The 12,255-nt window shown below is 41.5% G+C and overlaps 1 protein-coding gene across 13 annotated transcripts in view; it reads left to right on the top strand.

The window, feature by feature from the left end:
- The window catches only part of DOCK10 (dedicator of cytokinesis 10), a 189,021-nt gene that overhangs the window by 132,208 nt on the left and 44,558 nt on the right, over positions 1 to 12,255 (top strand). For all 13 annotated transcript variants that reach the window (XM_081006834.1, XM_081006840.1, XM_081006841.1 and 10 more), the window contains 8 exons: positions 136 to 201; positions 896 to 988; positions 1,683 to 1,806; positions 1,971 to 2,092; positions 3,466 to 3,552; positions 5,289 to 5,381; positions 8,046 to 8,164; positions 9,678 to 9,747. In XM_081006834.1, the coding sequence (XP_080862960.1) occupies positions 136 to 201; positions 896 to 988; positions 1,683 to 1,806; positions 1,971 to 2,092; positions 3,466 to 3,552; positions 5,289 to 5,381; positions 8,046 to 8,164; positions 9,678 to 9,747 (774 nt within the window). The remainder of the gene's footprint in view (positions 1 to 135; positions 202 to 895; positions 989 to 1,682; positions 1,807 to 1,970; positions 2,093 to 3,465; positions 3,553 to 5,288; positions 5,382 to 8,045; positions 8,165 to 9,677; positions 9,748 to 12,255) is intronic.

Raw genomic sequence — 12,255 nt, forward strand, 5'->3', positions numbered from 1 at the left:
TCATAACACTGCTCCGGTTTGCTCTCAACTTGGCAGCATAGTGCCAGATTTGGAACAAAGCCTTGTATTTCACACGTCTTTAATTTGCATGTAATTTATGAGCTAATAATTTCCATTTGCACCTTTCTCTTACAGGCACGGAATATAACAGTCTGCATTGAATTTAAAAGTTCCGATGAAGAAGGAGCCAAACCCATGAAGGTGAGCAGAGATGGATCTCATTCACAAAGCAATAGGTCAAAAGCAATTTCTTTGGCAGCCGCACCACTGAGGCTGTTCCATGCATTGTTTGTATTTCCATAACAATCCTTTAAAACAACAAGTATTAGTAGGACTTCTGGAAATGCTTATTCTGCAGTACTTAGAGTCATAGAATTGTAGAGCTGGAAGGGACCCAAAGGGTCATCTAGTCCAACCTCCTCCGATGAAGGAATCTCTCTGACAGAGGACTATCCAACTTCTGTTTAAAAATAGAGTCCACCATCCTACACTGTCAAACAGCTCTTACCATCAGAAAATTATTCCTAATGTTTAGTCAGAATCTCATTTCCTATCATTTGAAACCATTGGTTCAGGTCTTGCCCCCTGAAGGTAGGTAGGTAGATGAGAGGACATTGTACACTGGACTATTTCATGTGTGTGTGTGTGTGTGTGAGAGAGAGAGAGAGAGAGAGAGAGAGAGAGAGAGAGAGAGAGAAACAGTCCAGTGTACACTGTCGTCTCATATAAAGTACGATCCACATCAATTCTTCCAGCCCCATTATGACAAGAGTTCGTATAAGTTATGAGAATCCAGGTTGATAAAGCCTCCAGAGCTTTGGGCACTTAAAGCAGTTGTTGGGAATACAATCCACAAAATGTTACAAACGAATTAAAGCACAATCTATTTGAACAGTGTATCTACGGAAAGCCTGGTGGACCACTCTTTGCATCAGCAGCATATACAGCTGTTCTACATCATTCACAGAACCCTGATTTTTACGATGAGGTAAGCTTATTTTATTGTGACTTCATACGTATTACTACTATTTAGGATACATTTAACAGTTAAAGCTCTCGGTCCCGCCACCCTCACAGGCATGCTTGGTGAGGACACGGGAGAGGGCCTTCTTGGTAGCTGCTCCCAAATTTTAGAACTTCCTCCCTAGAGAAGTTAGACTGGCTCCCTCCTTGTCGTCCTTCCATTGGCAAGAGAAGACAGGCCTTGAGGAACTGGCTGTTTTTAAGGAAAGGGCTGGGGCTGTGAGGTGGTTCTATACACACACACAGTTTTTGAAAATTATAAGATACATGGTCAATTATTTTGTTTGTTGTTTGTTTATTTAATATTTATAAAATGCACTGTATATGGTGTACAACATAAAAACATAATACTACAATAGCATCAATTGTAACATCAATAAAGACAGGTTAGTTGAAAAAACACGTTCCAAAGGCTTGCCTGAACAGTGCTGTTTTTCAAAAGTCATCTTTTAAAAAGTAATAGACTTGTGTAACTGGATAGAGTTTTGTACTCTCATCCCCATTTCATGCACAAGTTCCACAGTGTAGGGACAAGAGGGGCAGTTGACTGTATTGAAATGATGATAAGTTAAAATCAGGCTCAAGCCATCCAGGATCCCTCTCTTGCTCTTGTTTGAGTCCGTCTCAACTAAAGATGGTTGCAACATTTTACATTCCAGGTGAAGCTTGAGCTGCCTACTCAACTCCATAAGAAGCACCACATTCTCTTTTCATTTTATCACGTCACCTGCGACATAAATGCGAAAGCTAATGCCAAAAAGAAAGAGGCCCTGGAAACATCAGGTAGCTATACTTTGATCAAAGCCATGATTTGTGTTGTTCCTGTATCCATTTTAGGTCAAGCATTTATGACAAGATTAGTTTTTGTGTGTGTGACCATCATTGCTTCTCTTTATTTCGATAAAGCAAAATGTTCTAATGCTAATTAGACCTCCTTTTGGGTGCAGTGGGATATGCTTGGCTACCTTTATTGAAAGATGACCAGCTAGTGTCTCAAGAACACAGCATACCAGTGGCAACCAGCCTGCCTCCCGGTTATCTGAGCCTTCAGGATCCTGCAGCTGGAAAGGTATTGTGTAGCATTTGAGTTTTGTGTCTCTCCTGCAAAAAGAAAAGTGTCTGTGAATCTTACAATTTGAAATCTTTATAGTATTTGTGCAATTTTATTGTCCTTGGCGTCTGACACTGCCTTACTGAAATGAAGGCGAAAGAGGGGTTCACTTTCTACATGTGATAGGTTACAGAAGTAAACCTCAAGCTCACAGACACACATTGCCTCATGTGTACAGTGAGAGAGAGAGAGAGAGAGAGAGAGAGAGAGAGAGAGAGAGAGAAAGAGAAAGAGAAAGAGAATCACCTCATACAACCACATCCTTTTTCTGTGGTGGCCGGCTCTGGTAGATAATTGTGTATGCATGCATTGCTTCACCTGGCACATTTTGCATGCAGTGTGGATTACTTGAGAGAATTTTCTTCTATGCTGCACCTGCTGTAGAGCTGACACAGTGAAGTTCAGTGTAAATATGTCCTTCGTATTAAGACACATGGGTGTTTTTCTTCTGGTTGTTGGTTATAATCATGTCTGGAATCACATACTGAACAGCTACTTCTGTTCTGGACATCTACAAATAGGTGCAGCATTACTCTGGTTCTGGGTAGTCTATAAAATATGCGGCGACATGACTTTGGATTAGGGGTAGTGGACATGTCCAACAACGTTTAGACCTCATCTGCACTTTGCATTTAAATCAGCATCATATCACTTTAAACAGTTATGACTTCCCCCAGAAAGAGTTATTACGAGACACCTTTTACCATCACAGACGGAAGAGGAATTGACTGTTAAACCACTCAGAAACTGTAGCTCAGTGAAGGGAATAAGAGTCTCCTAACTACTCTCAGTACCCTTAACAAACTACAGTTCCCAGGATTCTTTGGAGAAAGCCATGCCTTTTTAAAATGGCATGATACTGTTTTAAATGCATAGTGCAGATGAGGCCAGTTGGCTACTCTTGCTTTTGGTAAAACTGTCAAAGGGGGGGGAGGTACATTTGCCGAAATTGGACATGTGCACAGAATTTTACATTTCCAGTGACAGGAGGAATTTGACTCAGTATTTCTTTTTATAAATTTAGACATGGTGATTTTTATAAATTTAGACAAATATGATTAGTCCTGCCCATGTGTTTCCGGTATTCATACACTTACCACAACAGCTGCGGAACACACCACAGTGTCTCCATTCTGAAAATGGTACCTCTGAAGGGATCCAAAAGAAGGATGAGGTTCTGAAAGGCTGAATGTTCGGCTGTTTAATGGCATCCTCCGTTTTCCCATTTTCCCCCTTGGAACGATCCTGCACCATGATTTAGCAAGTGTTACAATCTAGTGTTACAAATTAAGGAATTGAATAAAAATATGTGCTGTTTGTATTGTTTGCAGCACAGTGGAAGTGACGTGAAGTGGGTAGATGGAGGGAAGCCACTCTTCAAAGTGTCTTCGTTGGTTGTATCGACAGTTTATACTCAGGTGAGCACCGTTACAAAAATTTATCTTGGTGAAAGGCAGTGTGTGTAAAAGGCTGAATACAAAGGCTCTATGTAGAATTTCTGCTTAATGTTTCAGTAGGGTCACCATGGTTTTCATTTTACAGATGCAGTATTGAATATGAATGTATAGACAGGCAAATCTAAAAAATCTAAAATCTAAAAAAATGTAGTATAAGCACTGATAACTGGGAAACACTGGCCTGCAAGCGCTCCAACTGGAGAACAGCCTTTGCCAAAGGTGTCATGGACTTTGTAGAAGCACGAACTCAGGGCGAAAAGGAGAATTGAGCTAAGAGGAAGTCATGTTTGGCAAACCCTCACCCTGATCAACTCCCATGCAGAAACCTATGTCCCCACTGTGGAAGGACATGTGGATCCAGAATTGGCCTCCACAGTCACTTACGGACTTACTGTTAAGACCGTTTTCATGGAAGGCAATCTTACTCAGCTACGAATGAACACCAAAGGAGAAAGATAGACTATTTAAACTAAATAATAGTTTAATAAATTGTAATAAATTGTTTAATATGGATATTCCATACTTCCTCAAGGAATTACAGTGGTACCTTGGTTTAAAAACAGCTTAGTTTATGAACAACTTGGATTAAGAACACTACAAACCCTGAAGTAGGTGTTTTGGTTTGTGAACTTTGCCTTGGAAGCCGAACATGTTCCGCTTCCTGTTGAGTGTGTTCCATTTGTAAATTGAGTCCCCCGCTGCTATGGGAAAGCACACCTTGGTTTAAGAACGCTTTGGTTTAAGACGGGACTTCTGGAATGGATAAAGTTCATAAACCAAGGTACCCCTGTATACAAAGATTGTCAAAACAAAAATTTCACAACAGTCCTGAGCTATGGTTGGCAGCAGCAGAGCAACAGATCAGCCACCACATCTGAAGCCCTGGTAGCTCATGCTGGGTCAGGGCAGATAGGGGGAAAGGCTGCCTTCATTTGTGTGTGAGAGAGAAGCCCAGATCAAGCCCCTTTCAGGGGAATGGATGGGCTTAGGATGTGGAGATTTATGGCTGGCTGTACTCTGCTTTATTCTATTCTGGGGCTCTGTGCTGGCTGCCACCGGCAGTCGTGTTCGATCCATCAAGCTTTCCATGATGACAGTGGGGGCCTCTGGTGGACAACAGCAGCAGGTGGGGGACCTCTTTCACATTTGTCCAGCAGCACAGATCCATGGGGTAAGATTTTGCACAGTAAATAGCTAAAGAAAACAGACTAATTAATCTTTTGCAGAAAGGGGGAGGGTGCAGGTATTAGTGAAAATACAATCTTCTTTTCTAGGAAGTCAGTGACACTGCTGACACTGCAACAGATCTGATCAACGCTGAATAAAACATGAAAAACATATATAAAGGAGTGGTGCAGAAATGAACTGTATCAGGCTAATTTTTCATTGTTTCATTGCTTGCCATTACACTTCTGCTTATAAGAATGCAAGTCAGTATTTCTGACACTTCACTGTCATTTTGTGTATCACTTTGAAATAGACTGAGTGTCGGTAGTATTGGTGTTGTATTTTGCTGCTGCTGAAATACTGTAGTTCGATGGAATTTGATACGTTTTTAATGATGGATATGTACTGCTGTTTTGTTTCTTGTTCATATATGGTTGCATTTCCCTCTGCTCCTATTGGAGGAAGAACAGGATACAATGTGTACATGATGTAGGTACAAATAAGTAAATAATGTATTTTGCTGCTTTTAGGATCCATATCTGAATAGATTTTTCCAGCAGTGCCAAAAAAGGAACAGGGATCTCTCCCAACCACCTACCTCAAACTTTATCATCTCCTGTAAGGTAAGATGACAAATGACAATGGCAGTGTTAATGATAATGATGCATTTGGTAGTAGTGATAAAGATGAGATTACCACTAAGTAATGCTACGTTTTGACTTTGCCTTTTGAATAACTCCCATTGTATCATAGAATCATAGAATCATAGAGTTGGAAGAGACCACAAGGGCCATCGAGTCCAACCCCCTGCCAAGCAGGAAACACCATCAGAGCACTCCTGACATATGGTTGTCAAGCCTCTGCTTAAAGACCTCCAAAGAAGGAGACTCCACCACACTCCTTGGCAGCAAATTCCACTGTCGAACAGCTCTTACTGTCAGGAAGTTCTTCCTAATGTTTAGGTGGAATCTTCTTTCTTGTAGTTTGGATCCATTGCTCCGTGTCCGCTTCTCTGGAGCAGCAGAAAACAACCTTTCTCCCTCCTCTATGTGACATCCTTTTATATATTTGAACATGGCTATCATATCACCCCATAACCTCCTCTTCTCCAGGCTAAACATGCCCAGCTCCCTTAGCCGTTCCTCATAAGGCATCATTTCCAGGCCTTTGACCATTTTGGTTGCCCTCCTCTGGACACGTTCCAGTTTGTCAGTGTCCTTCTTGGACTGTGGTGCCCAGAACTGGACACAGTACTCCAGGTGAGGTCTGACCAGAGCAGAATACAGTGGCACTATTACTTCCCTTGATCTAGATGCTATACTCCTATTCAGTTTTAGAAATGCACACATATTCACAATAATTTATGGCATGTTGCTGAATAGCTCCAAAGCAGCTTTGCAAATGACACTGATCACCCCCCCCCCAAAAAAAAAGGTTTACCCCAAAAGTTACAGGCCCATGGCAAATGTTTAATACCTGTCCACCTACGTTCACCATTCACAGCATGGGCTGCTTAAAAAAAGGAAATTATCTTACTCTCTCGCAAATGACAACAAAAATCATCCTGCCTGGTCCCACTGATGTAACTTTTATTTACCACTGGTGATCAGGCAAGTGGCTATTTATAAGGTTGTTCTGGAGCATTCAAAAAAACTCCAGGGTACATAATGTTTGCTTTCCTTATTTGACTCCCAGGAACCGTATGACCTTGCGTGTTGCTGTTTACTGTCCTTCCCATTCATTATGTGAGTGTATAGGTGGTAGAACACCATAAGAGCATCCCTGTGTCCTGAGACCAGTAGCGGCTTATGTAGCAGCATATTGCTGGTGCTTACCAGAGAGGGGATAAGGCATGGGGAGCTCAGAACTGTTTGGGAATGTAATCGCAAGAGCAGCAATGCCCCATGTACAGCACTGCGTGCCTAATACCATAAGAAGAGCCATGCCAGATCTGACCAGAGACTCATCTAGTCTAGCCTTCTGTTCCCACAGTGAGTGGGCAGATGTGTTTGGGAAGCACACAGGCAGGATATGAGCGAAATAGTTGTCTCCTGTTTGTATTCCCCAGCAACTGGTATTCAGGCATGATGGCTCTGATCAGGGGGTGGGGTTAGTATATAGCCATCACTGATAGTTTTGATGTCATTTATCATGACCAGGCATTCTTTTATTCTCCCTGAATGTGTATAATCCCCTTTTAAAGTCCTGAAAGTTGGAGGAATCACTGCAGCTTGTCCTAGGACACCAAGTTTAGGTTCACTGTTTTTTTGAACAATAATTGTCTTATTTACAGATGATCAAATTACCCCTTTAAAACTAGCTCATAACTCTCTGTCCATCACTATTTCTGATGTCACTTTTGTCATGAGGTAAATGTGCATATTGCAGTTTGTGATCCGTGATGCTCTTGGAACAGCCATTTGCACATTTTCATTCAAGAGCATTTCCCAAAATTAAATTTAGCCACTTTAAAAGCTAAATCTGAAGCATTATGTCATTCTTTTGGGGGTTTTCCTCATTCAAACAGCTGCAACATATAGAGGAAGTAACAGGATGAGTAAATGTGGTCATTAACTACACTCCTCCCTTTGTGGTCAATTTTCCACAGCTCAGTCTTTAGCAATTTGCTGGCACTAAGGCTTCTCTTGAGATTTCGTAAGGCAGCCTTCACCAATGTACAGCCTTTCAGAGGTTTTGAACTACAACTCCCATCAGCCCCAGCCAGCATGTACTGCCTGGAGCTGATGGGAGTTGTAGCCCAAAACCTCTGAAGGGCAGCAGGTTGGTGAAGACTGCCTTAAGGTTTAGAAAACAGCAAGCTACTACAGAGAAAATTCTCCATTAATCTTGATATTAATTCATTTTTCACACTTCCCTTTGTCCAAGAAGCTCACAATGGCATACACTGGGTCACTGTATTTTATCTTTTCTTAACTCTGTCATTGTTGGCTAACCATGCAAGGATAGAAGATTTCAGAAATAGACACTTAAAGCTGGTTAAGTTGAGAAAGTGTTATCAGATCAGTGGCACCCAGGCAGCTCCATTGGACGTGCATAAATCCACACCACATCTTCCTGTTCCATGTTCAACACCTGAATAGCTATATTGCTCTGGCTTTATCTTTGCATACCTATTTAAAATACAGTTTAAATCACAGGTGATTTTGGGTACAACTGTTTCTACGGCAAAATATAACTCTACTTTGATGAAATTACATTAATGTGCAGTTGTCACAAAGCAGCAGAGAATCTGCCTGTCTTTACATGTATTTTTGTTTCTTAATCAGAATTTGCTTAAAATTGAGAGGATCCATGTCATCGTGAATTTTCTGCCTGTGATTCTGAACCAGCTCTTCTGGGTGCTTGTACAGAATAAAGAGGATGAGATTACAACTGCTGTGACCAGGTTTATTTTCCATTGTATTTGTTTCATGTTTGCCGTGTGTACTGGGAACATAGGAAGTTGCCTTAGTCCCTCTAGCCCAGTATTGTATTGTCCACACTAACTGGCAGTGACTCTCAAGTGGGGGTCTCTTCCAGCTGTACCTGGAGATTCTGGGGTAGAATCTGGGACCTTCTCTATGTAAAACAGCTACAACCTTCCCAGCAGGTGCCAGACAACCTCTAGTCACTTACACCGAAATTGGGAATGCCGTCTTAACTTTAAAAATGGCATTCATGTTTGAAAACATCTGTATATGCAGTTTTTTTGGGAGGGGTAGAGGCAATTTTCTGTGATTCTGTCATCTACACCAAAGTGGTCACATTTATGGGAAGGGATGGGCAGAATAACTAAGACTGTATTTAGAATGCACTTCCGCATGACACATCTCTTGATTATCTGTGTGTTTATTTTTGCCTTTGTAATGTCTTGATGAAGTTTTCAGTTCACTTTCACTAAAATCACCAAGCAGAGTTTTGCTTGGCCACAACTTTGCTAAATAATCCAATATGTTTTTGATATATGTAAGGTTGGGTCCATTTCATTATGCCCAAACTCCAGAGTAGACTGTGAAGTCCAGAATGAATTTTTGTTGAAAGTAGTGCTTCCATATTTAATTCAATGAAAAATGCTGGATTTTTCTTCTTCCGTTCCAGAACTAACTGCCTTAATTTCATAGGCAGAACGGCACTGGAGTTTTATGATACCTTTATTAAAATCTCTGTATTAGAATTTTTATAGGCTTTGAAGGTAGGAAGCTGCCTTATATGCAGTCAGACCATTGGTCCCTGTAGCACAGTACTGCTGACTAAAAATAAACATTAAAAAGCAAATATGGAGCAAAGCATTTATCCTGAAGTTATCCTGTGCATCAGTGCTCCCAAAGCAGGTAGCAATGCAAGCCCCTAGAATCTCCTATGTCAGCTGTTGGCTTCTAGAACCCAAGTTAACCGAGTTAACCAGGGACAGTCTACGGGATATCTAACAATCCAGGATAGCAGCTGGAAGCAGTGGGAAACGGCGCTGGAATAAGGGAATTTCCCGCAAAAAAAAAGGGAAGGTTGACAGCTATGCATGGCACCCTGGTGTTCCTTGAATGATGGTCAGGGGTGCCACGGGCAGTGCTGGCCTCTGTCTTCCTTCCTTCCTTCCTTCCTTCCTTCCTTCCTTCCTTCCTTCCTTCCCTCCTCTGCCATGAGGACTCCCAAGAAGAGAGGAGAGGAGGCTGAGGGAACACTCAACAAGAAAGGGTGTTTGAAAAAGGGCGAGAGGCGGCCAGCTCTGCAGGCAAGGGGTGACATAACTGGGCTCCTGAGCCCCACAGAAAGAATGTAGTCAGTTAAGGGAGCCATAGACTCAAAAAGATTGAAAATCTTTGCCTTAATTAATTCAATTTTCTTGTGTTCCATGCTGAATGTCAAACAACTCCAAGGGAAAAGGTGTATCTTCATGATCATTCAATAATTTAACTTTACAGGGTGCTTACTGATATTGTTGCCAAGTTCCATGAAGAACAATTAGACCACTGTATCCAAACATACGTAAAGGTAAGAGCATTTAACTCACTTTTTGATCATCTCTGTTACATTACATACCTATCTCAGGTTTCCTTTCTGATGGCAAGTAGCATTTTACGTTGTTGTAAGAGGTGTGTTATCTTCCTTTATTAGCTAACTGTGATGATTTCATCAATTGCTCCTCTTACAAGGAATTGACAAATGGTCAAATTGGCTTCGGTGGTCAATTTTAATAACGATGCTTTTCTGTGTGCTTTGAAATTGCTTGTGCCGTAATATTTCCTTATTTTTTCCCCCATTATTTTCTTAAGAAACTTTTTTTTTTATTTGTCCAAATTACAGTGCTTTTGTACCTGCTTATGGTATGTTAAATATTTTTAATCTTCCAGCATGATTCTTTGCACATTATCGTGAGTCTGCACTGCTTGTTATGCCCCTTCTCCATTCACTCCTCACTCAAAACTGTCATTGAACTTGCCGGGATATTTAGGAAGCTGGCACCAAGTACCTTAAAAGCATATCCTTGTGTACAGAAATTCAGTGCAACCACTTAGAAGTCCCTGCTGCAGACCTCGATTAGACTAACTTCCTGAAAGGAGAAAGAATATCCCCCAGCTGATGCATCTTCGGTGGATGGGGAAGTGATACTTTTTTGCATGTACATACATAGAGCTCTATGCACATTCAGTACACTTACATGCAGTCTTTTTACCAATACCACCCTTGGGGCAGATAGAAATCATGCATCATCAGACATGTGCATAGGAGTTCAGGCAGCTAAGTGGTTCCCAATTAGCTAAGTACTGCGAACACCCTATTTTTTCAAAAGCCAATCCATGGACCCCCCTGCTTTTGAAGATTTTGATACGTCTGTGGTAGCTTTTGTGGTATGAATGGTGCCACACACCTCCTGGGCAGGTTATACGGACTGCCTGGCATCCATGGAGTTATGTGCAGTTCCTAGATCTGTAACACATCTTCCAGTTTATGGATTTCTGAATTGATATGTACCACTTTATGTGCTGCTTACAATACAGGGACGCAGGTGGCGCTGTGGTCTAAACCACTGAGCCTCTTGGACTTGCCAATCAGAAGGTCAGCAGTTCGAATCCCCGCGATGGGGTGAGCTCCCGTTGCTCTGTCCCAGCTCCTGCCAACCTAGCAGTTCAAAAGCATGCCAGTGCAAGTAGATAAATAGGTACCACTCCGGCAGGAAGGTAAACAGCGTTTCTGTACGCTCTGGTTTCTGTCACGGTGTTCCGTTGCACCAGAAGCGTTTAAGTCATGCTGGCCACATGACCCGGAAATATGTCTGCGGACAAACGCCAGCTCCCTCGGCCTGAAAGCAGGATGAGCGCCACAACCCCATAGTCACCTTTCACTGGACTTAATCATCCAGGGGTCCTTTACCTTTACAATACAGAACTGCAGCTCAATAGATAATAATGAACCATGTGATCTTCTCCAGTAGCAATAAGAAATAACAGCTTGATTTACAAATAAGTTCCAACTGTTGCCTGCCAACATGCCTATCCCCAGACAAATCTGACTTTGCAGTCTCTTGAAGGGATGGCAAAGACCTAGAACAGCTTACTCCAACCAGGATCCCTGCATCTCCCATGAAACCCAGCCAGCATGGCCTTGAAGCCTGGGGCTGAATGGAGATCAAATCCATATCATCTGGAGGCACCAGGTTAGAAAGAACAGAACTGGATCATATTGAACACATTCACATGAAATGTTTCCATATGAGAATCTCTACTGTACACTTATCACAACAAAAATTCCTTGAAGTAAGAAAAAAATAAATAGTGTGAATCAACTCACAGACACTGGCAAACCTCATACAAACTAGTTCAAAAGCAGCAGTTTAGAAAATTCTGTGTTTCAGTGAACAAAGGAATAAGAAAATTTAGAGAGCAGTTGGTGCCAGCCTTCACCTCTGGCTTGGAGTTGCACCGTATTAGTCCAGCCACTTAGAGGATTTCTAGAGAATAAGTGGTACATAAATTTATTAAAAGAATAAACTAGTGAATTTAGGTCTGATTCACATGTGCATGTACATAGCTTCAGAATCATTGCTCAGTGATTTTCTGCCGAATGTTTTTAAAGGGAATGTGTGAACTGCTTCCATTGTAAAGCATTGTGTTTGAGGTGATATGAAAGGTCTAACTGTGGTGTTTGATATGTGATAGCTATTTCATTCATGCAGTTCATCCTTGAAACAAAAAGTGAACGTGTTCATCCTCGCTATTAGGATATGAGTGTACAGTAGTCGAAACACTTTAGGACAGCGATGACCTAAAGCTAAGAATTACGGTTATCAGTCCATGTCTGTATTAGGGTGAGATTTACTGAGTTCTGCATCCATATATTGTCACAGATCATGAAGATTTGCAGTTATCTCAGGCAGATATGCCATCAGAAATATTAAGTCTTGGGATATAAATCCTTTACTGCTAGATTTTGTGTGTAGAAGAGGCCTAACAAAAAATAAATTGAATCTACAGTAGTTATACATTTTTGTGAGAACAAAAC

This window comes from Podarcis pityusensis (assembly GCF_964106645.2).
Source record: "Podarcis pityusensis genome assembly, chromosome: 5".
Lineage (NCBI taxonomy): Eukaryota > Metazoa > Chordata > Lepidosauria > Squamata > Lacertidae > Podarcis > Podarcis pityusensis.